A 22,235-nucleotide genomic window follows, 5' to 3' on the forward strand; every position below is an offset into this window, starting at 1 on the left:
CTGTAAAATCAGGGTAGTAGCTACCTCATGTAGTAGTTGTAAAGACAACATGAAAGGGCAACTGAAAATATGCTTCTCTGGGACACAATGAAGCAACATTATAAGTACCTCTTGTTTATATTTGAGGACAGTTTTGATCTTATTTCTTCTTGTAGGCCCCCCCTTCGCCGATATGCTATGATCACTACTTTCATTTTCATCCATAAGTTTTGGTAGGTTGTTTTCATTTTAATTTGTCTCAAAGTATTTTCTGTTTTCCCTTGTGAGTTCTTCTTTGATCCCTTGTTGCTTAAGAGTATGTGATTTACAGGGTGCCTGGGTGGATTAGTCAGATAAGCATCTGACTCTTGATCTCAGCTCCAGGTCTTGATCTCAGGGTCATGAGTTTGAGCACTGCATTGAGCTAGGCTGGATGTGGAGCCTACTTAAGAAAATAAACAAACAAACTGTATGTTTACTTTATACGAAGTTGTGAATTTTCCAGTTTTACTTCTGTTACTCGTTTCTAGCTTTGTTCCTTTGTGGTTGGAAAAGTTACTTTGTATGGTTTCAGTGTTTTTCATGTATTGAGATATGTTTTGTGGCCTAACATATGGGGTGTTCTAGGGAATGTTTTATATGCACTTGAATGTGCATTCTGCTGCTATAGGATGAAGTATTTTGTATATGTCTGTTAGGTCTGGTTATTTTTAGTGTGGTTCAGGACCTCTATTTTCTTTTCTTTTTTTTTTTTAATTTTTAAAGATTATTTATTTATTTATTTATTTGACAGAGAGATAGAGAGTACAAGTAGACAGAGTGGCAGGCAGAAGGAGAGGGAGAAGCAGGCTCCACACTGAGCAGGGAGCCTGATGTGGGGCTCGATCCCAGGACCCTGGGATCATGACCTGAGCCAAAGGCAACCACTCAACCAACTGAGACACCCAGGTGCCCCTGGGACCTCTATTTTCTTACTGATTTTATTCCTTCTTGTTCTATCCATTATTGATAGTGGGATATTGAAGTCTCTGATTATTATTGTAGAAGTGCCTAGTTCTCCTTTAATTGTGTCAATGTTTGCTTCATACATTTTGGTGCTGTGTTATTAGGAACATATGTTCATAATTGCTATATGTTCTTGGTGTGCTGACCTTTTTGCCAATATATAATGTTCTTTTTTGTCTCTTGTACAACTTTTGACTTAAAGTCTGTTTTGTCTAATATTAACACACTATAGTGTTCTTTTTGTTACCATGTGCGTGGAACATTTTTTCTTTCACTCTGAACTTGTGTCTTTGGATCTAAAGTGAGTTTCTTGTAGATAACATATATTTGGATCATGGTGGGTTTTTGTTGGTAGTGGTAATGGTGTTTTATAATCCTTTCTGTCAATCTCTGCCTTTTGTCAGGAGGGTTTAATTCATTTACATTTAATGTAAATACTCATAAAGAAGGATTTACTGCTAACACTTTGCTCTTTGTTTTCTGTATATCTTAATGTTTTTCTGTTCTTCAATTCTTCATTACTTCCTTTTTTATGTTTAATTGATTTTTTTCCTAGTTTGCTGATTTGATTCCTTTTCTTTTCTCTCAAGAAAAAAAATTTTTTTTTTTTTTTGGTTATTTTCTTAGGGATTAATCTGGGGCTCACAATTAACATCTTACAATAATAACAATATATTTTGAGTTAATACTAACTTAGCTTCACTAGTATACAAAATCTCTGCTTCTGTACAAATCTATTTCTCCTCTTTTGTTGTTATTGTCACACATTACATTTTTATACATGATATACCCATTATTTTGATTTATAATTATCGTTTTATGAATTTGTCTTTCCAATTGTCTGTTAGCAATGAACATCTGTTTCTGTTTATCTCTTAACTTCTTCATTTTAGAAAGATATTTTGTGAGAAATAGAATGTTAGGTTGAAGTTTTTTGTTTTTATTTTTTCCTTTTAGCACTTTAAATATATCATCCACTGCCTTCTAGCCTCTGTGATTTCTTGTGTGTGTGTGTGTGTTATGTTATTCACCATATAGTACATCATTAGTTTTTCTTTTTTTTTAAAGTCTATTCTTGGAGCATTTTTTTTTTAATTTAATTTTTTTTTTCAGTGATCCAAAATTCATTGTTTATGCACCACACCCAGTGTTCCATGCAATACATGTCCTTCTTAATAGCCAGTGGTGGGTATTAAGGAGGGCATGTATCACATCATTAGTTTTTGATGTAGTGTTCCATGATTCATTGTTTGTGTATAACACCCAGTGCTCCATGCAATACATGCCCTCCTTAATACCCATCACTGGGCTAACTCATCCCCCTACCCTGCTCCTCTCTAAAATTCTCAATTTGTTGCCTCTGTAGTTTCTGAAGAGAAATCATTTATTAATTTTATTGAGGAGTCTTTGCACATGATGACTTGCTTCTCTCTTGCTGTTTTTAAGATTCTCTCTTTGTCTTTGGTTTTTGACAGTTTGGTAATTATGTCTCAGTGTGGATATCTTTGTGTTTATTTTGTTCTGATCTCACTGAGCTTTTTGGGCTTGTAAATTCATATCTTCCATCAAATGGAATTTTCTGAACATTATTTTTTCAAATACTCTTTCTGTACCTTTACCTCTCTTTCCTCTAATTATGGAACTCCCCTTATGTGAAGCTGGTATACTTGATAATCCCACAGGTCACTTAGGTCCTGTTCATTTTTCTTTATTTTTTTTCTTTTTGTTTTGTAGGCTGGTTGATCTCAACTGACCTACTTTCCAGGTTATTGATTCTTTCTTCTGTCTGTTTAAGTCTGTTATTGAGTCTCTTTAAGGAATTTTTTTCACATTTGTTATTGTACTTTTTAACTTCAGAATTTCTGTTTTATTAGTTTGTCATTTCTATCTATTTAATGATATTCTCTGTATTATGAGACATTAATATTTTGGTTTTGCTTAGTTCTTTGCCCATAGTTTCCTTTAGCTAGTTCAGCATATTTAAGACAATTGACTTAAAGTCTTTGCCTCATAAATCCAATGTCTGTCCTTCTGTGTGGAATCTCTATTATTTTCTTTTTGTTCTCTTATAAATGGGCCATCCTTTCTTTTCTTTTCTTTTTTTTTTTACAAGCCTCATAATTTTTGTGTTGAAAACTAGTTATCTTGAATATTATAATGTTCTAACTCAGATGTCAGATTCTCCTCCTTGCCAGAGCTGGCTGTAGCTGCTTAAAATAGGTTGTAATAGTTTGTCTGTTTAGTGACTTTTCTAAAGCATTTTTGTGAAGACTGGTCACTTAAACCTCCAAATGCCTGGAGTTTAAAGAAAAAAAAATCTGGTGTTTGTAGCTGGGCTCTATGTATGTGTAGGGTCATATCTTTAACATGTAGCCAGATAACTCACAACTCTGCCTTAGCTGGCATTTCTTGCCATCATGGGGCTTGAAGGCCAATCAGAGTTGAGAGTTTAGGACCGTCTTCCATCCATTCTTTCTTTTCTTCATTTTCTTTTTTAAAAAACTAATTAAAAACTAAAATATTTAATTGAAGGAAGTCTATTCTTAATTTTATCTTTGCATATATTCTAGCATTAAAATACAAACATACTTTATTCTCAATAAAGTACAAATTATATAAATATTTAAACCTACATGTAGGATTTCTTTTTTTTTAAATTTCTTTTCAGTGTTCCAGAATTCATTGTTTATGCACCACACCCAGTGCTCCATGCAATTTGTGCCCTCCATAATACCCACCACCAGGCTCACCCAACCTTCTTACCCTCCGCCCCTCCAAAACCCTCAGATTGTTTTTCAGAGTCCACAGTCTCTCATGGTTCATCTCCCCCTCCAATTTCCCCCAAATCCCTTCTCCTCTCCATCTCCCCATGTCCTCCGTGTTATTCCTTATGCTCCACAAATAAGCAAAACCATATGATAATTGACTCTCTCTGCTTGACTTATTTCACTCAGCATAATCTCTTTCAGTCCCATCCATGTTGCTACAAAAGTTGGGTATTCATCCTTTCTGATGGAGGCATAATACGCCATAGGATATATGGACCACATCTTCTTTATCCATTCGTCCATTGAAGAGTATCTTGGTTCTTTCCACAGTTGATGACCCATCCATTCTTAGCATGTGTTCAGATCTGTGCATAGTATTCTAGTTCCCTTGGTATATGGGGGTGTTATACATTCAAGACTTATCCATGTTGTAGCAACTGTCAGTACTTTGTTGCTTTTTTTTGACTAAAGAATACTCCATTGTATGGATAGACCATCTTTTGTTTATATGTATGGCAGCAGATGGAAGGTTGAAAGGTATTAGTTAAGCAATAGTCATTGCACTGACTATTGCTCTCACTGCTATGTGGAGATTGGATGGAAGGAGGCAGAGTACATGTGGAAAGGCCCAGGAAAATGCTGTTGCTCTGTGTCTCTAATCCCAATGGTCTCCAAAACAAATAGAGACTTTTTGCTGATGAATCATGTGACCAAACAGGATGGAAGGAGGATTGAACTAAATGAGAGGAATCCTGAGTCTTCCTGGTAGTCTCACCATCGACTCAATTCATTTCTTCTCCCCTTGGTCCTCCAAAGCATAAATAATAAATAATAAGAAAGGACAAGCTCATAGCTGTAGTCCTTTAGGGAGCCTACAGACAGATCAAAACAAACAATTACAGTTTCCTGGAACAAGGTAGTCTCTGCTCCCTCTGGCTCTAGCAACCCACACAAAGGACTTGGAATACCATTTTCAAAACTGACACTAAGATGGGGAGTAGAGAGTGGGACAAGAATACGTTAAAATGCCACAGAACTTTACCAGGTTTCAATTGCCTTTCTCTTGAGTATACATTTGCTTGATTCCTATAAACTGTTGGCTATCTTCCAGAGTTCTGATAAAGTTGATTCTGGGAGCTTTTGTCAGATTTTTCTTTGCTTTTTTAGAAAGACAGGCACTTGGAGTTCCTTACTCTGCCATTTCTGCTGAAGTCACCCAAAGAAAAATTTTTGAATGCATTTTGTTTTGTTGACATATGAAGCAAATGAGGACCAATGGGAGAGGGAGTGAATTGAGTTCATATACCTACCACATGGATGAATTTTGAAAACATTGTGCTAAGTGAAAGACCATATATGATATGATTCTATTTGTATGAAATGCCCAGAATAAGCATATCTGGAGAGGTAGAAAGTAGATTAGTGGCCACTTGGGGTTCGGGGAGATTTCTGAGGTGATGAGATTGCTTTGAAATTAACCATGGTGATGTTTTCACAACTCTGTGAATAAATCATTGAATTTTACACTTTAAATGGTCAGATTATATCTCAATAAAGCTATGCCCAAATAAATAAACAACATCCCTCCAGATTCCCATTCTCTTGGAATAAATCCCAAATCCATCACAAGGCTGTATATGACCTGGTCCTTCAGCCTCATCTTTTGTCATCCTCTTCTCTGTTATCATACTCTATCCACAGCAGTTTCTTTTGATGGTCTCTGCATATCTCAAGTGTCTTCCTTTCTGAGGGTCTTTGCACCTACTCTTCCCTCTTCTTGAAATGCCCCTCTCTTGTTGTCTCCATAGCTGACCTGCTCAAATATTTCATGTATCAGCTCAGGGAGGCCTTCCCTAAGTACCCCAACAAAACTTGGTGTGTCTTATAACACTCTACTAGGCCCTATTGTTCCCTCTTTCACATGTCTCATATTTTATAAACTTATATTTATTTCTGTGTTCACCAAAAGAGCAAGATCAATACTTAGCATGTGCCTGACACATCATACCCACTTACTGAATGTCTGCTGCATGAATGAGTGATGACAACATTCTAGGATCATATTGTCCTCCTCATTAAGAGTCTTTCCTCAAGTAAAACTCCTGAGAGTCTTTCCTTAAATAAAACCACATGCATTGTGCCCTATTCTGTTCTTGAAAACCTCCCAAGCTGATGGTTCCATTTAACCTTTGGAAAGTAGGCCGCATCCCTAATCTGGATGAAGAATGTGACCTGGTCCCCACCCAGCAAGTGACGCTGAACAGGGCCTGTGCCCTGCAATGATATGGCATGATCTTGTGTTCTCAGGGGTTAGCAGAGCTTCTGACCGCACAGGGGAACTCTGAATGTTTATAGCCAACTACTGTTCCCCAGAGACTGAAAATAGAAATGGGAAAACAAGGCACACCCTTGAATGTTAGGGTGTTGTCACAAGGAGGGAGTAACTGTGGAGCAGCAAGTAGCTCATCATAATGGTTGAGAATATGAAAGTTAGATACTGATTTTCCTGTCACTTCCTGACCTGAAGACTTTGACCAAATTGTTTAACTTTTTAGCACCTCTGTTTTCCATCTGTAAAATGGGATCACAGTTTATACCTTATAGGGTTGCTTTTAGAATGGAAGGAGATGTGCAGAGCACATGCCTGGTGCACTGGGAGAGGTCAGCCTATGGCCGATGATATCAATAGCCTCCTTGTCATGCAGACTGGAGTGCAGGACCTGTGCTGGGAGGAGTCAGGTTCGGTTAATGAGTGGGGGCCTTTAGCAGCCAAGCTAGGCCTGCATTGACTCCTATGGTAGGCAGTGGGTTTCAGTATTGGTCTTATTAACCTATGTAGGCTGCATGGGTATGAGGTAAACTCAGTGATTTTCAGTATCCAGAGGTCTCACTATGCTGCCCCTCTCTTCTGTTTCACAGCAATATACAACTTCCAGGGGAATGGAGCTCCCCAGCTCTCCCTGCAGATTGGTGACGTGGTGCGAATACAGGAGACCTGTGGAGGTGAGTCACTGGTTCAAGTGACCTACGGATGCCAGACCCCCTGGCTGATGGTGTTGGGACATCTGCAGTGCACACCTAGCACCTCCAGCCCTCTCTTGGAACCTGGAACTTTGTGTGGTCTGTTACACATTTTGATAATATTAGCAATTAGAATTTACTGAAAATAATGTTTTGTTATTTTAGGAATTTATGCTTAGTAACAAAGGTCTGACTTGAGAGGTTTGATGTTTGTTGTGCTGTCCATTTACCACAGCCATTGGGGCTATTTGGCCTGTGACATCCACCTTTTTTCTTAGTATAAATACTAATAATATTATAAAGGGAAATCCATGCTATTGGGATTAGGATTAGAATCAAATTATATCTTTGATTCCAAAAGGTTTGTTATGTACAGCTGTGTGGTGTGGCACTGCACCTGGACCTGGGAGCAGTGCTCATTCCCTGTATCAAGCTGGGATCCCGGTCTTGGGCAAAGGGGCATCTCTTTCTTCCCACAGAAGTGCCATCTTCTTTTGAAGCCAAATGTGTATTGGACTGTGTTCAATGGTGATGGTGGTGATAGGGGAGCTTTTTAAATTTGCACAAAAGCTAATGGCCTTGGACCCGTAAATCAGGGAATTATAAATCAGTATATCACCTATGTCACTGATAAAATTGATATTGGGAGCATGGCTTGAGTGTATGAGCCAAGTGAACTTGCCAGTGTTTTGGCCACAATCAGGCAGGCTCTTCCAGTTCTCAATGGCAGAGTAGGGCCTCCACCATTCTCCCCCTCCCTGGGCCTACCTCTACCCTGCTGTGTGGAGAGCATATATCCTTCCTGTAGCTGGGCAGGGCAAGAAGCAAGAAAGAAGTGAAAGAAGTGAGTGGGCTGAGCCCCAGGTCCACCCCTCCCTCTCAGCTAATCTCTCAGATTAGAGAGTTCTCGTGCTGAGACAGGAGAAAAGGGTGGACAGGAAGCAGGCCTCCAGGGGAAATAGCCAGCCAGAGGAAAGGAGGTTGCCTACAGAACTCACTGTGTTTGGATTCTTACTACATACTGGGGCACTGTGCTAACTTCCTTATACCATGTTAGTCTGGTCACTCCTCAAGGCAACCCACAGGACAGGTCTTATCCCCAGTGTCAGACCAACCATGTGTAACTTCCAAGGCAATTCTGGAGATTGGCACACACATACATGCATACACACACACAGACATGCTCACATATGCATACATATACACACACATACACAAGCAGATGCGCACACACATGCAAACATAAACATACAGAAGCATGTGCACATATATACACACATACAAACACATGTCCACAAGCAGACACACACACACACATGCATGCAAACCAAAAAACAAACAAGCATTAGAGCCTTTGCGAGGGGGAATGTATTTGATATCTGATATCTCAAAACAGCTTTCAAGGAGTCATCATGGTAGAAAGGAGAACATTGTTCACCTCCCTTACATTTATCTTATCCTTTAGTATTATTGTTATTCTGGGTTGTATATGAGGTAAAACAATGCACTTTTTAATGTCCAGGCCTCTAAAAATCCCAGTCTGGCCCTATACAAACCTTTTACACACAGAGTGAATGTGGCTGCGGCAGGCAGGAAGGAATATGATTCCAAACACCCAGCCCCCTTGCCTCAGTGCAACCCATCTTTTATAAATCCTGTTCTACCCAGTGGTAAATAAGCAAACTGTAAGTATCTAACAAGGGCAAAGAGTGAAAATATCAGCACGACCGTTCTCCTTAGTGTCTCTTTTGTGCTACCGAATGCTAATCCTTAGAAACATGAGGCTTCATGTCTACAAGGGAGGAATCAAGACTCAGGGAAGAGAAATGACTCCCTGAGGATCACACAGGGAGCATAGCTCTGTATCCCTCCTTATGCATGCAAGCCTGCGCTCTTTCTTCCACCCTGTGCCTACCAAGATTGTGCCTACTATTGGTGATGATTTGTTGTGTTCCACATTTTGAGATTCAGACAAGTATATTCCTCTTCTTTTCATGAAATTTTCCTGGAGAAAGAGCTTCCGGGCAGTAAACTGACCACACAGGTTGCCTAGTCAGAGCCTTCTGTTATTTTCACCTGGCATGGTGTCTGACCTTCAGAAAGGTCTGATCTTCAGACCACACTTGTTGACTTGAGCCACTTTCATTTGTCTTTGGGGTTAATGTCCTTGTTACTAACTTCTTTGGCTCTGGTTTTCCATTTTTGATTCTATGTTATTAGTTTTATTTTAATGTATCCTTGTAATAAGTGGCCACAATGCCTTCCTAGAAAGAGCTGGGCATACTAATTTAGTGAGTGAGTGCCAATTCATGAATACTTTGAAAATACATATTCAATGTTCAGAAGTCTGTTAACATGAGTCTATTTATCTGAAGCATTTGTATGTAAAACAGCAGGAGTTATCATGCCTACCCCCATATGTATATGGAGTTTTAACTGAAATTTATGGACCCTAAGTTTTCCCTGAGGGCCTCGGATGGCTACAAGCTCTGAGACCAGGCCTGGTATTGTCTGTTTTGCAGAAGGGGATTTCTGCCTATGATCCTGATTGAAAACCTGCTGCTATCAAATATAAAAAAGTGAAAACCACAGTGTTGGTCAAAAATGAGTCAGGATGGTGTAATAAAAAGAACTTGGGTGTGCCCATGAAACACTTTTGCAGAAACCTACTTGAAAAATGAAACCCAGCCAATTGAGAAGTGAATGAAAATTTAAAAATACAGGAATTAAAAAGCTGTGATAAAAGAAAATAGTGATGAGCATCGAGTCTAAATGAATCAATTTATAAAGATTGATACTAAATGTCACATAAACAATGAATTTTGGAACACTGAAAAGAAATAGAGTAAAATAAAATTTTAAAAGTCACGATGTTTATGACTACCAAAAAAATGTTATTGTTAGGAAAGTGGATAATATTTTAAAAAATGTAAAATCAAGAAGTGAGGAATAGGAAGGAATAGATTAATTTTGTGATACTATTATAACAGAGAGTTGGTCAATATCAATTAGAAATAAGATACTATAATTAAAAAACCATAATCATTTCAATTTTTTAATGCTTTCGTAGTTATTTTTATTTTAAAGGAATTTTTAGGAAATCTTTATAAAGAAGAAACATGTATTTATCTTATTTTGAAGTTTTTATTTAAATTATAGTTAACATACACACAATATTAGTTTCAGGTATACAATATAGTGATTCAACATTTCCATAAAACACCCTGTGCTCATCGCAAAAAGTACATTCCTTAATCCCCATCACCTATTTCACCCATTCCTTCATCCACCTCCTCTCTGGTAACCATCAGTTTTTCTCCATAGTTCAGAGTCTGTTTCTTGATTTGTATCTGTCTCTCTCTTTTTGCCTTTTGCTCATTGGTTTTGTTTCTTAAATTCCACACACGAGTGAAATCATATGGTATTTGTCTTTCTCTCACTGACTTATTTCACTTAACATCATGCTCTCTAGTTCCATTCATGTCTTTGCAAATGGCATGATTTCATTCTTTTTATGGCTGATCTTCTTCGTCCATTCAATTGTTGCTGGACACTTGTGCTGTTTCCATAATTTGGCTATTGTAGATAATGCTGCTGTAAACATCAGGGTGCATGTATCCCATTGAATTATTATTTTTGTATTCTTGGGTAAATACCTAGTAGTGTAATTGCTGAATCGTAGGGTAGTTCTATTTTTAACTTTTTGAGGAACCTCCATACCCTTCTCAAGTGTGGCTATATCAGTCTGTGTTCCCCTCAGCAGTGCATGACGGTTCCCCTAAGAAGAATTATTTAATGACCTGAGCCGAAGGCAGATGCTTAACTGACTGAGCCACCCAGGCACCACCAAGAGTTTTTAAATCCTCCCCCAAACTAACAAACCAAAAAAAGGAGTGGAAAGACCATGAACTTTTGAATCAGAAAGTTATTCTCTGGTCCTATATCCACTAGCTGGGTAGGTGGGCTTCAGTTTTCTCACCTGTGAAATGTGTTAATGTTGCCTGTTCTTGGGCTTCTTATGAGGATAGTGTGAGAAAGTAGAGAAGCTATCTAGCACCACACCTAACTCTTCAGTGCTCTGTGTTGGCTAATTCCATCCCTTCCCCCATTATTTAAAGCTACATGAAGATTGGCAGGTATATATCTTTACAGTATGGCCCAGAGAACCTGAAAGCTGGCTCTTTGATTGCCTGGAATGGGTGAGGCTAGCCCTTCCTTGCCTATACTAAATTTACTCAACTGGATGAATGAGGAAGACAAAAACCTGACCTGGAACCTTAGACATGAATAAATTTCCTGTCACTGGAGTTCATTTTGGTTAACTTTTTATTATAAAGATAATATTTTGTTGTGTTGAAAACTCAAATTGCTCAGTAGGATACCTGTTGTTACTAAGCCTTAGATATCCTAATGCTTATTTTTTGGTCCGTAGTACATCTCTCAGGCCGCCTCTTTTACCCCAGAGTCTACATAAACATACTATATTCTGATTTTAGATGTGGAAAATACATATGATTATTAGGCAGTCAGAATTCCTTATGGGCAGATAAACATAAAAAAATCGTGTGATTTTCAGTCACTTCCTTCAGTCCCACTTGGTTGACATCATTCCTGATATTTAATTACATTTCAAAAGAAGATTTTATTCTTATATCCAGTTTAATGCCTCCATTCCTTCTCCAGTTTAAACAAGGCTGGGGGCTGGGTAGGAGTTCAGGGTGCTTTCTTTCCAATTCTCTGTCTTTCCTGATCAAATAAGCCTGAAGTTCAGCCGGTGCCCTGCATGAATAGTTGTGTAGCTGGGGAATGAGAGGCCAGGTGTCCCTAGGAGTAAATCTCCTGGACTGCACCCCCATGCTTGGATTTGGCTTGGGGGTGGGGAAGCTACATCAAGTGCTCCTGAGGCAGCAACTACTGCCTCCAAAGACCCCTCTGTCTCTTTGTCTCTCCCTGTCTCTCTTTCTCTTCTAATTGCCTAGACTGTGGTAGGGGAATGGTCTTTTGGGGTAGCCCTGCTTGTTTAGACTCTTCTTTATAAGCCCGTCAGAAGGAATGTCTGCTCCACTTTCAATTATTTCCTTCCTTTCTAGAATGACAGGGAAATTTCCATTCCACCTACTGATATATACACTTGTCTGGGTCATGGGGGCCTACTATTAATAGGAAGTGAATGGGTTCCCAAGGTTCCCAAGGCACTTTTGAATTTTGTTTACTAGTAAAATGAAACAAAGGGAAGGAATGAAGGAGGAGGCTGACATTAGAAGCTTTTGCTTTTTAAGGTAAGGCATAGCTTTTGTTGTTTCCTAGAAATGGGTCCACACTGTGCATACCATTCTGAGACTTGCTTTTCTTACTTAAAAATATCTGGAGGTCTTTCCAAATTTTAAATGCATTACCTTGTTCTTGGTTCAGCTGCAAAGAACTCTGCAAGGAGAGTTTTGCATCTACCGCTTGCTGAGTAAGGTATACCCAGAGCCATGCAGTAGCTTCTGGGGCAATAACTCTATTGAGAGTGATCTAAGTTCTTTGCTTTCAGGGTAAAAGAGTATCATTATGAGCACTTGGCAGGGTGTCTTATTAAAATGCCACTTTGCAGGGAGATGGCCCTTATTTGGGTCTGCTTTAGAGATAGGTCATGTGAAAGTGAAGTTTTCTTCTCTTCTGAATGAGGATGAGGCCAAATCATCAATAAGCTCCATTTTGTTAAATTTGAAGCATGTTTCATTTACTTTGTTGTTATGGAAATATGTTGAAATGACTGAAAAAAAAATCACTGAAAAAAGCAATGGTATTCAAAATCTGTGGGTTCTGGAAATAGAATAGAAAATATGCCCAACTGGGGTGCCTGGGTGGCTCAGTGGGCTAAGCCTCTGCCTTTGGCTCGGGTCATGATCTCAAAGTCCTGGGATCAAGCCCCACATCAGGCTCTCTGCTCAGCGGGGAGCCTGCTTCTCCTTCTCTCTCTGCCTGCTGCTCTGCCTTCTTGTGATCTCTCTGTCAAATAAATAGATAAAATCTTAAAAAAAAAAAAGAAATATGCCCAACTTTCTCTGGTTGTTGTTGTTGATGATGATGATGATGATGATGATGATGATTTTTTTTTAAGATTTTATCTATTTATTTGACAGAGAGAGTCACAAAAAGAGAGGGAACACAAGTAGGGGGAGTGGGAGAGGGAGAAGGCCTCCCAGAGTAGGAAGCCCGATGTGGAGCTCAATCCCAGGACCCTGGGATCATGATCTGAGCCGAAGGCAGACCCTTAATGACTGAGCCACCTGGGCGCTCCTGATTATTGATTTTTATTTTATTTTATTTATTTTTTTAAGGATTTTATTTATTTATTTGACAGAGATTACAAGTAGGCAGAGAGGCAGGCAGAGAGAGAGGAGGAAGCAGGCTCCCTGCCAAGCAGAGAGCCCGATGCGGGGCTCGATCCCAGGGTCCTGGGATCATGACCTGAGCAGAAGACAGAGGCTTTAACCCACTGAGCCACCCAGGCGCCCCTGATTATTGATTTTTAAAAGAGAGAATAGTATTTACTGAATTTGGACACTTACCATATGCCAGGTACTGGGAAAACTCTGAATTCCTTATCTAACTTCAGCCTCATGAGACAAACACCATTATTATTCCCACCTTACAGATAAGAAAACTGAGGTTCAGAGAAGTAAAATGACTTGTCTAAGATTACACAGATAGTAAGTCCTAGATCTCTACTCAAATCAAGGATTTGATTCCAGAGATCATACTCTTAACCACTAGCTTCTGTTTGTTCCTGGTATCATTAGATATTTCAATTACGCAGGAAAGTAAAATATATTCAGGCAATGACCGCTCAATAAACAAAGGATAACACTTTTTTTAAGAAGTAAAAATTTTAGATGCAGTTGAAAACCTCGTTTTATTCCTCTTCCATTCTAATCTTGTCTTTTTGTCCATACTGTAGGTAACACTTATCCTAAATTGGTATGTTTTCTTCCTGTCCAAGGTTTTATGCCTTTACTTCATAATCATGTTTATAAAACAGTTTCTGCAACACCCTGTGGGGTAAATGTTATTTCCCTCATTTTATAAATGTAAACACCGAGGCTTTAGTGACATGACCAAAAATTATGCTGCCTATAGACCATGGATTTTTTTTCCTAATGTCCTGGGATATTTTTAATCTCTCCTTAACTTTCTCCTTACCCACCACAACTGCTGATTAGAGAATCTAGGTACATTTCATTTTGGTATTTGAGATGGGGGAAGGGAGGAAGATTTGAGAAATTAGTACTTCACAATTGTCCAGAAGAATGGTAAATATTTTCCTTTTCTCATCTTCCCCCAGGATACACTTTGTGAGCTTTCTATTAAAAACAGAAGTGCTTATCTCCTGGATGGGGTTGCTATTATTTAACTGGAAAGGGTGTTCAGCCTGGGGGCAAGTCCTGAGAGTATGGCAAGTGCTATGTTACACAGCCTGCTTTTGACCATGGTGTTCATTGTCATGGATTTTACTATGGATGCCAGTTATTGTTATCTGCCTGGTCAGGTCTTGGAGTATAGCCAGATACAGGTGACAGGCGAAAAGATTAAGGAGCTGATAACGGGGAGTCATGGAAGTCAATGACCTAGCAGGGGTGGAGATGTCAGAAAAAGTCCTAAAGGCAGCCCTGATGCAGTTGAGGTTATTATAATCACCTTGCAAGTGAAGGTGGTAATAAACTCTTCTCATGAAGGATCGCAGGGGATTATTCTGAAGTACTTAGCCCAGTACCATGTACATAATAGGTGAACTATCAGCGATGGTTGAACTTGAATCTTGAAACCAGTATGCTGGCGTAACAGTCAATAGTTTCCTTCCTTGCTCAGGAGTGAGCTGAAGTTCTGATCATCAGAAAAGCTACAAGGTGTGCATAAGTAACTGAGTCTCAAGGGTCTAAGCAGGCAATGGCCCTGGACCAGGGAGTCAAGGGACCCTGACGGGGCTCTTGTCACGGAGATGTAGAATTGAGCATGAGCTTTGGGTAGCTACTGTTGGCCCCTTGATTGTTTTTCTTTTCTCCAGTAGATTCTGATAGCCTTAGCAGTCAAGTGGATTCAGGTCACTGCAACTAAGAGACCCTTGTCTGTATTTGTACTCTGAGAGAAATTTTTCTGTATGTGCTCATCACACTAGGGCTAATGTGGCAGAACAGCATTGAGGGCTGGCTTTGAAGCCATTCCGATTTGCCCTTGAATCCTGGCTGTGTGATTTGGCCCACTACGTCAACTGACTTGAATCTCAACTTCTTCATCTATGAATTAGGAATGATAATACTTAGCTTACAGTATTGATATGAGGACTAAATGAGGAAATGAATGTATAACACTTAGCATACAGCTTTGCATACATTAAGTATCAATAAATGGTAGCTAGCAATATTCCAAAGATGTTTTTATATCTAGTTGGTGGCATGGGGTTGAACTGCAAACAAAGGAGTTGTTATAATGCAATGTTGTGGAGTGTCATCTCTGTGGGGTTATGGCTGGATTTAAATCTTAGTTATATCACCCACTAGCTGTGTGACCACAAGCAAGTTGCTTGATCATTCTGTGCCTATTTTCATTCATAGAAGTGAGGCAATAATAATATCTACTTTAGAGGATTGCTGTGAAGATTAATTTATAATTTGAAAGAAACAAAATAAAAAACTTTACTAAAATTCTTAACATGCAGCAAGCACTCAGAAAGGAAAAGGGCTATTGTTGATGGTTAATTATTACCAGCAGTTATGAACAAATTATTAGAGGAGTATAAACAGAATGCGATGCTTCTTGAAGCATCCAGCACTGGAAGCATTCAGCTGGAAAGTAGCTTAGTAGGATCATGGGGATTCAGATATTGGAGGAAGGAAATACTAGGCAACCACCATGCTTCTTCCTCCATCAGACAGTAAACACAGTATGATGGCTGCTTACATTCAAATCCTGAGGTTGTCACTTACTAGCTGTGTAACCCTGGGTAGGTTACTTAAATTCTCTCTGCCTCAGGTAGGCCACTCTTACAAAGTGGGATAATGACAGTTCCTACCTCCTGGTTTGTACAAGGATTAAAAGACTTCATATATGATGATGCTTGGAACAGTACTTTATTCCAAACCTGAGATTCTTTCTCTCTGACCTCCATTCTTTTCTTTGTTTTTTGTTTTCTTGTTTTAGTTGTTGTTGTTGTTTTGCCTTTTCTCTCCTTCCTTTTCCTCTTCTCTCCTACTTCTCTTTCTGTTTCTCAAAATAGGAGCCACTGTAGCTCTATTACTTTAGAATTTTCTTTAGGACCTGACCTTCAAGCTGGCTCATGATTATGAAGGGTGACTTCGCATTTTAACTTGTTTGTTTGGGGGCTTGCACGTATGTCTGTTGAGAACATATTTCGACAACAATCTGTCAGCCTAGTAATGAGGGTTTGCTAATGAGGCTCCCGACAGACGCTTTTTATTTACAAAGATGACAAATGCTGCTACTTGGCTGTGCTTGAATCATTCCAAAGGCCAGTGGACTCATTATAGTCATCAATACTTGCTACATGGAGGCTCATTTTGTTCAAAGACTGTGTATAATTTGGACTTCTGTTAATTGAATCATTTTTGATGTTCTTGCAAAGGGAAGAATCTTTTAAAATTCCTATCCTTTTACCCATCTCTAAATTTGTCTGTTTTGTAATAACTAACTTTTGCAAATCACATATGAGACCCTATTTGCTGCTGTTAGAACTATGGGTATTATTTTAGGATGTTTGACGAACTCCCTAAGCCTTTCTATGTCTTTAAGGCAGAGGTTGAAGCATGCACATGAGTATAGGACCCAGTCAGGTAATGGAAATAAGTGAAGGGCTGGATAGAGGCCCGTGAGTTGGAGACACCTCCCATCTAATGGGACCAGATGGTCTTCTCCATCAGCCGACTGTGGCCGTGGGGAAGCACTGGCCACCATCCCTGGGCCTCCTATTTTTTCAGAAGGAGGAAATTTGCATTGTTATGTGAAATCCCTGTCTTTTTAAATGCTTTTTGGAGGTCTTGACAATGAATCCAACAGATTGTTGAAGCCTGAGGGCTTCCAGACTTGTATCTATACCTAAGGTCTAAAGCACTTGGCAGTAGTTTCTTTGCTAGTTAAAAACAAACAGAACAACAACATCAAAAAACAAACAAACAAACAAACAAACAAAAAAACCCCAGCAATAAACTAGTAGGAATAGATAAGAGACCTGTTTGTTTATTTTCTCTTTGCAGATTGGTATAGGGGATACCTCCTAAAGCACAAAATGTTACAGGTAAGGCTGATCTGTTTCTATTTGAAACAATGTTGGATGTCTTTACATGAGATTGCAATCCCTTTGGGCAATTACTTCCACTATAGCTCCCCAGCACATTTGTCTCATTTCTTCTTCCCTGAGTCCTGTGCTTTCCCACCTCTACATGTTGGCACTTGTGCCTCAACTCCCTTCCCCTTAAGGCTGACCTCTGGAGCTCTCTTTTCCCTCCAACTTTTCCTGATATGCCAATTATATATGATTTCTCCCTTCTTTGAGTCCCCATAGAAATGTGCATGTTTTATTTGAAATTTATCTTCTGCTACCTTTCTCTAGAGTTGTTTGGGGGCATTTAACAGTTCCTCACTTCAAAGAGTGAAGTCCAGCCTCTGTCCTCAGGGAGTTCACCTGCTCCAACTCCATATTACACCATTTTCTCCATGAGAGCAGCCACCTGTTTTACTGGTCTTACGGTTCATCATGTCTAGTGCAGAAGCAGATGCCTCCAATGTGCACCCTGGTTCATTTATGAAGGAATTTTTAAGTAATTGATAAGCTTCTCTTATTAACTGAGCCAAGCTTTGGGGGCAAGGGAATAAGATGCTTGTTCCTTCCTCCCTGACATGTTGATTGGGAGGCATGATCCTACTCTGGTCTCCAAAGAACAATAAAATAAACCCTGGGAAAACAGGTCTTTTATCAAAATAGCCCATATGCAACCAAAGATGCTGTTGCTTTAGGACCTGATGTTCCAGCTGTTTGTGACTGTGAAGGGTGACTGCTTTCCTGGAATTGGGCGGGACAGGGGAGAGACAGAGCACTTTGTCTCACCTAGAGTGAGTCTTTTATGTGTTCCTGTCTTGTCATTTGGTAGGATGGGTGTCCACAATGGGCCTGGAGCATCCTTGGGAATCTAGGGCTATTATGGGATCTAGGACAGCCAACCGGTGGAGAACTGGTAAGAAGTAGAAATAAGAGAATGAATTATTCCTGTAATATTTGAGAGTTTTACCAGTCAATGGTTTTTGGGAAAAACCATGAAGGCCTGGGGTCAGTTATTGCTGTAAGGATTTGACATTTTATTTTATCTTATTTTATTCCCAACAGGGCATTTTCCCGAAATCCTTTATCCACATCAAGGAAGTGACAGTGGAGAAAAGAAGGTATTTGTCATTCTTCACCAGGCTTGACCCTCCCACAGCTCACAGATGTCTCTGTCTTGTCCGCTTTGAAAGCCTGACTTGGCAGATGTGTATCAGCTCATGCCCCTTCTCCATGCCCACATGTATTTGCTTGTCTCCTTTTCCTCATGCAATAGGAGATCTAATCCACATTGATAATCTGTTCAGATCTGATTCTGAGGGGGTATTAGGAAGTTTGAAGAATCAAACTTTTCACCCGCAGCTGCCTTTGAACTATATTAAAGTCGATTAATCCTGAGTAATGAGCTCGAAGGGCCCACCCCAGTGAAGGAGGACATTAAAAAGGAAGTTCCTTGCATTTGCATAATGTAATTGGTGTGGCTATTGGAGGCGGTTTATCTCCTGCATCTCCTGCCAGCTAGGCCCCTCTCAGCAGCTGCAGCTTAATGCAAATTTGCCAGCATTTTATCTTGTTAGAACCTGGGTATCAATTTCAAACAATTTTGTCTCCCACCTTAAATAGAAATATCGAGAACATCATTCCTGCAGAAATTCCTCTGGCACAAGAAGTGACAACAACACTTTGGGAATGGGGCAGCATCTGGAAACAGCTCTACGTGGTGAGGCCCAAAACCCTGCTCCCTGGGATGGAAGCTTCCTGCGGTCTTTGCTTTGGTTCAAATTTGGAATTTGGCTGTGAGAAGGGCAGGCCAAGGTAGCTCTTGCGACACAGTAGAACAAATGTTATGAATACATGGAGGTCCAGAGAGGTTAGGTAACTTTCTCAAAGCCACACCGCGAGCTTGTGAGCCAGCCATAATACACAGGGGTCTGATGTGATCCTTAAGTTTTAAAACAAGTTAAAAAATTTTTGTTAAAAAATAAGACTTCCTGTCATGAAACTCCACATTATAATAAACCCTGGGGATTTTGATTTGGTAGTCTGCTGACAATACCTAGAGAAATACCGTTCTCATATATTAATTAACTAATGCTATTGTCCTTAGATCCATGAAGAAGCTTTGACCCTGGAAAAACAAAGAGCACATTTTGTATGTGTTTTCCTTGTATGGAAGCAAATCTAATTTTAAATCCTCCTTTGATGCTTCTAAAGCTCCTAATGAAAGCAATTAGCTAAGAAAACCATTAAGCCGAGAGTGAAAATGTCAACCAAAGCTTACTGCATCTCTGTTAGAACACTGCGCACACCTGCTGGTGTACACATGGTATTTGTAGACTTAACTTTTATGGTCATAAATGTCGATTCCTATGTGGATACTTCATAATATATGGGAATTGGCACATCCTACTCTATAAGTTTCTCAAAAGATGTTAGGAAAGTTTAGGAGAAAGTTCACTTGAAGCTCAAGTGGTTTAATTATTCATCGCCACTCCCCCTTTTTAAACATTGCATACACCTATACCATGGAAGCTTGGTGTTTTCCTTTAAGAAATCTTTGAATATCAAGTCCATTGTGCTTTTTACCCTTGTAAAGAGAACCTTAAACCTGTGGTATTCCAATATCACCTTCATGATTCTTGCCATGTCTGCATACCAGATGAATAATGTTCACTTAATATCTCAGTTGGCTCCCTTTTTAGTAAACTGAAGTAATTTATAGCATGCCATGTAATTCTGACAATTTCCAATTCTCCAACACTGACCAGATACCCTGTAATTCAATTCAATTCTACCACTGATTCCCCAGAGTCCATTTAGGATTCTATAGGTTTAAGAACTCAAAACTACCAGATTGCCCTCACTTCAGATGCCAGTTGCCAGTCTTGGGTCCCCAGGCTACCCACACTTCTGTCCAAACATAGTACAAACTCAGGGGTTCATCATTCCCCTCCACATCCACCTCAGGTCTCCTAATTCTTTAGAACAACTCACAGAGCTCTACAAAGAGGTCTACTTATGGTTACTGTTTTACTATAAAGGCTACAAAGCAGGGGTGCCTGAGTGGCTCAGTCAGTTAAATATCTGCCTTTGGCTCAAGGGTCATGATCCCCAGGGGCTCTCTGCTTAGTGGGGAGTCTGCTTCTCTTTCTCCCTGTCCCTCTCCCCCTGCTCACGCAATGCAGGAACAGCCAAATGGAAGAGATACACAGGTAAGGGAACTAGGCTGGGGTGAGCACAGAGCTTCCATGCCTTCTCTCAGCATGCCACTTTTCCTGCACAGAGATATGTTCACCATCTGGGAAGCTCTTTGAACCTTACTGATTGAGAGTTTTAATCAAAGTTTCATTACATAGGCATGAATGATGAAATCTTTGGTCATTGGTGATTGAGCTTCTTGAAGGGGAAGGGTGAAGGGGGTGGGGCTGAAAGTTCCAACTTTCTAACCACGTGGTAGGTTCCTCTGGCATCCTGCTCCCCATCCAGAAGCTGTGGAGGGGGCCTCCAAGAGTCATAAACTCAGGTATGGTCAAAAGGGACTTGTTATGAATAAGAAAAGAGGCTCTTACCACTCAGGAAGTTCCAAGGGCTTTAGGAGCTCCGTGCTAAGAACGGGGGACAAAGAACAAATACATATTATTATTATTATATATTTATTTAATATTATATATGTTTAAAAATACTATATTATTATTGTTGTTGTTCATTATTATTCCACATGCTTTCCCAAATGGATAGCCAAGAGTGCTTGGCATGATTAGAAAAACATTATTTAAATAAATACAATGAAATCAAGGCAATGTTATTAAATGCTTGCTATATAGTACCTGTCAAAAGCTCTGCACTCAAGACTTCTCTCTCCCTGTTAAAAAAAGGAATTGAGAAATGTGAGAGCAGAGTTAAAGATATATCACGATGAAACTGCACCTTTCTCCTTCCTTTCTGCAGAAGGATGGAAGGAGAATCACCATATGGGTCTATGTTATTTAATGTTGGGTCTTTGTATCACCAAAAGCCATTCTGTCCCATAGGTTGTACATGTCACACGTGGGGGAACATTGCCCTAGAAATAGGCCTTTATCACCAGAAAAATGGCCCTGGTTCCCAGCCCTAAAGGGCTTGAGCTCTGGGACCTGCATTATAGCAGCTTTCATGGCATTTCTGCTCAACAAGTATCTTTTCTGATGAGAGCCAGAGATAACCCTTGCTTTAACCAAGACGCGACTGGGATTATTACTTTCATTTTTGGAAGTCTCTGTGGCCCAGCAGGAAGAATTATGTGAACGATGGAGACTACCGCCCAATCCCTTGGCCGTTGTGTAGGGGCCAGGAGAGATGCTCTCACCGCGGCCCCTGAACATGCTCGACTGACTTTGGCACAGTTTGCCACACAGTGTGTGTGGGCATCTGCCACACAGATGCCCACATACCCTCTGCCCAGGTGACTGTGCCTTGTTTCCTGTCTTGTAGGCCAGCAAAAAGGAGCGGTTTATGCAGGTGCAGTCCATGATGTACGACCTGATGGAGTGGCGGTCCCAGCTCCTCTCGGGAACTCTGCCCAAAGACGAGCTGAAGGAACTGAAGCAGAAAGTCACATCCAAAATCGACTATGGCAACAAGTAAGACTTTCTTTCCTCAGAAAAGATGCTCTCTTCTCCTACCTGCCTCCCTTCTTCCCTGTCTCCCTCCAGAGAAACTTGGTTTTCATTTTTAGATGTGCGTTTGCCACTTTCTATTTGAGAGAAAAGTGTTACCAACGCGGTGCTTGTGTGCCTTTCTCATCACCCTCGTGGGACCTAGGGACATGCAAGCGGAGGAAGGGCTTGCTTATGCAGTGGTTATTACTGGCTGAGAGATTTAGGACACTCATTTAACCTACTTCCGAGGGGCTGAGGAGCACAGTCATGCTGGTTCACTTTTGGCTTAGTTGTCATTTTATTCCTGCACTTAACAAAACTCTCCCTTATATCGTAGTGTGAGACTTAATGTCCCTTCCCCCATCCTAAATTATCCAAGTCATGTGCCATCAACTAAACTCATATGCATGGTTACAGAAGTGTTTCCTCAAAAGGGAAGAAGCAGAAAGTGGTTGGAGTTTGAATGCTTTGAAGAGAATATGAGAAAGTTTTTTGAGGCAGGACAACCCA

The 22,235-nt window shown here is 40.0% G+C and overlaps 1 protein-coding gene across 1 annotated transcript in view; it reads left to right on the top strand.

Moving 5' to 3' along the window:
• DOCK2 (dedicator of cytokinesis 2) overlaps window positions 1-22,235 on the top strand; it is a 408,294-nt gene that overhangs the window by 15,134 nt on the left and 370,925 nt on the right. The window contains 5 exon segments of the mRNA XM_032851775.1: window positions 6,672-6,755; window positions 17,027-17,067; window positions 18,154-18,209; window positions 18,712-18,808; window positions 21,559-21,707. Coding sequence (XP_032707666.1) covers window positions 6,672-6,755; window positions 17,027-17,067; window positions 18,154-18,209; window positions 18,712-18,808; window positions 21,559-21,707 — 427 coding nt within the window.

This window comes from Lontra canadensis, unplaced genomic scaffold, assembly GCF_010015895.1.
Source record: "Lontra canadensis isolate GAN:19392208 unplaced genomic scaffold, GSC_riverotter_1.0 scaffold5, whole genome shotgun sequence".
Taxonomy (NCBI): Eukaryota; Metazoa; Chordata; class Mammalia; order Carnivora; family Mustelidae; genus Lontra; species Lontra canadensis.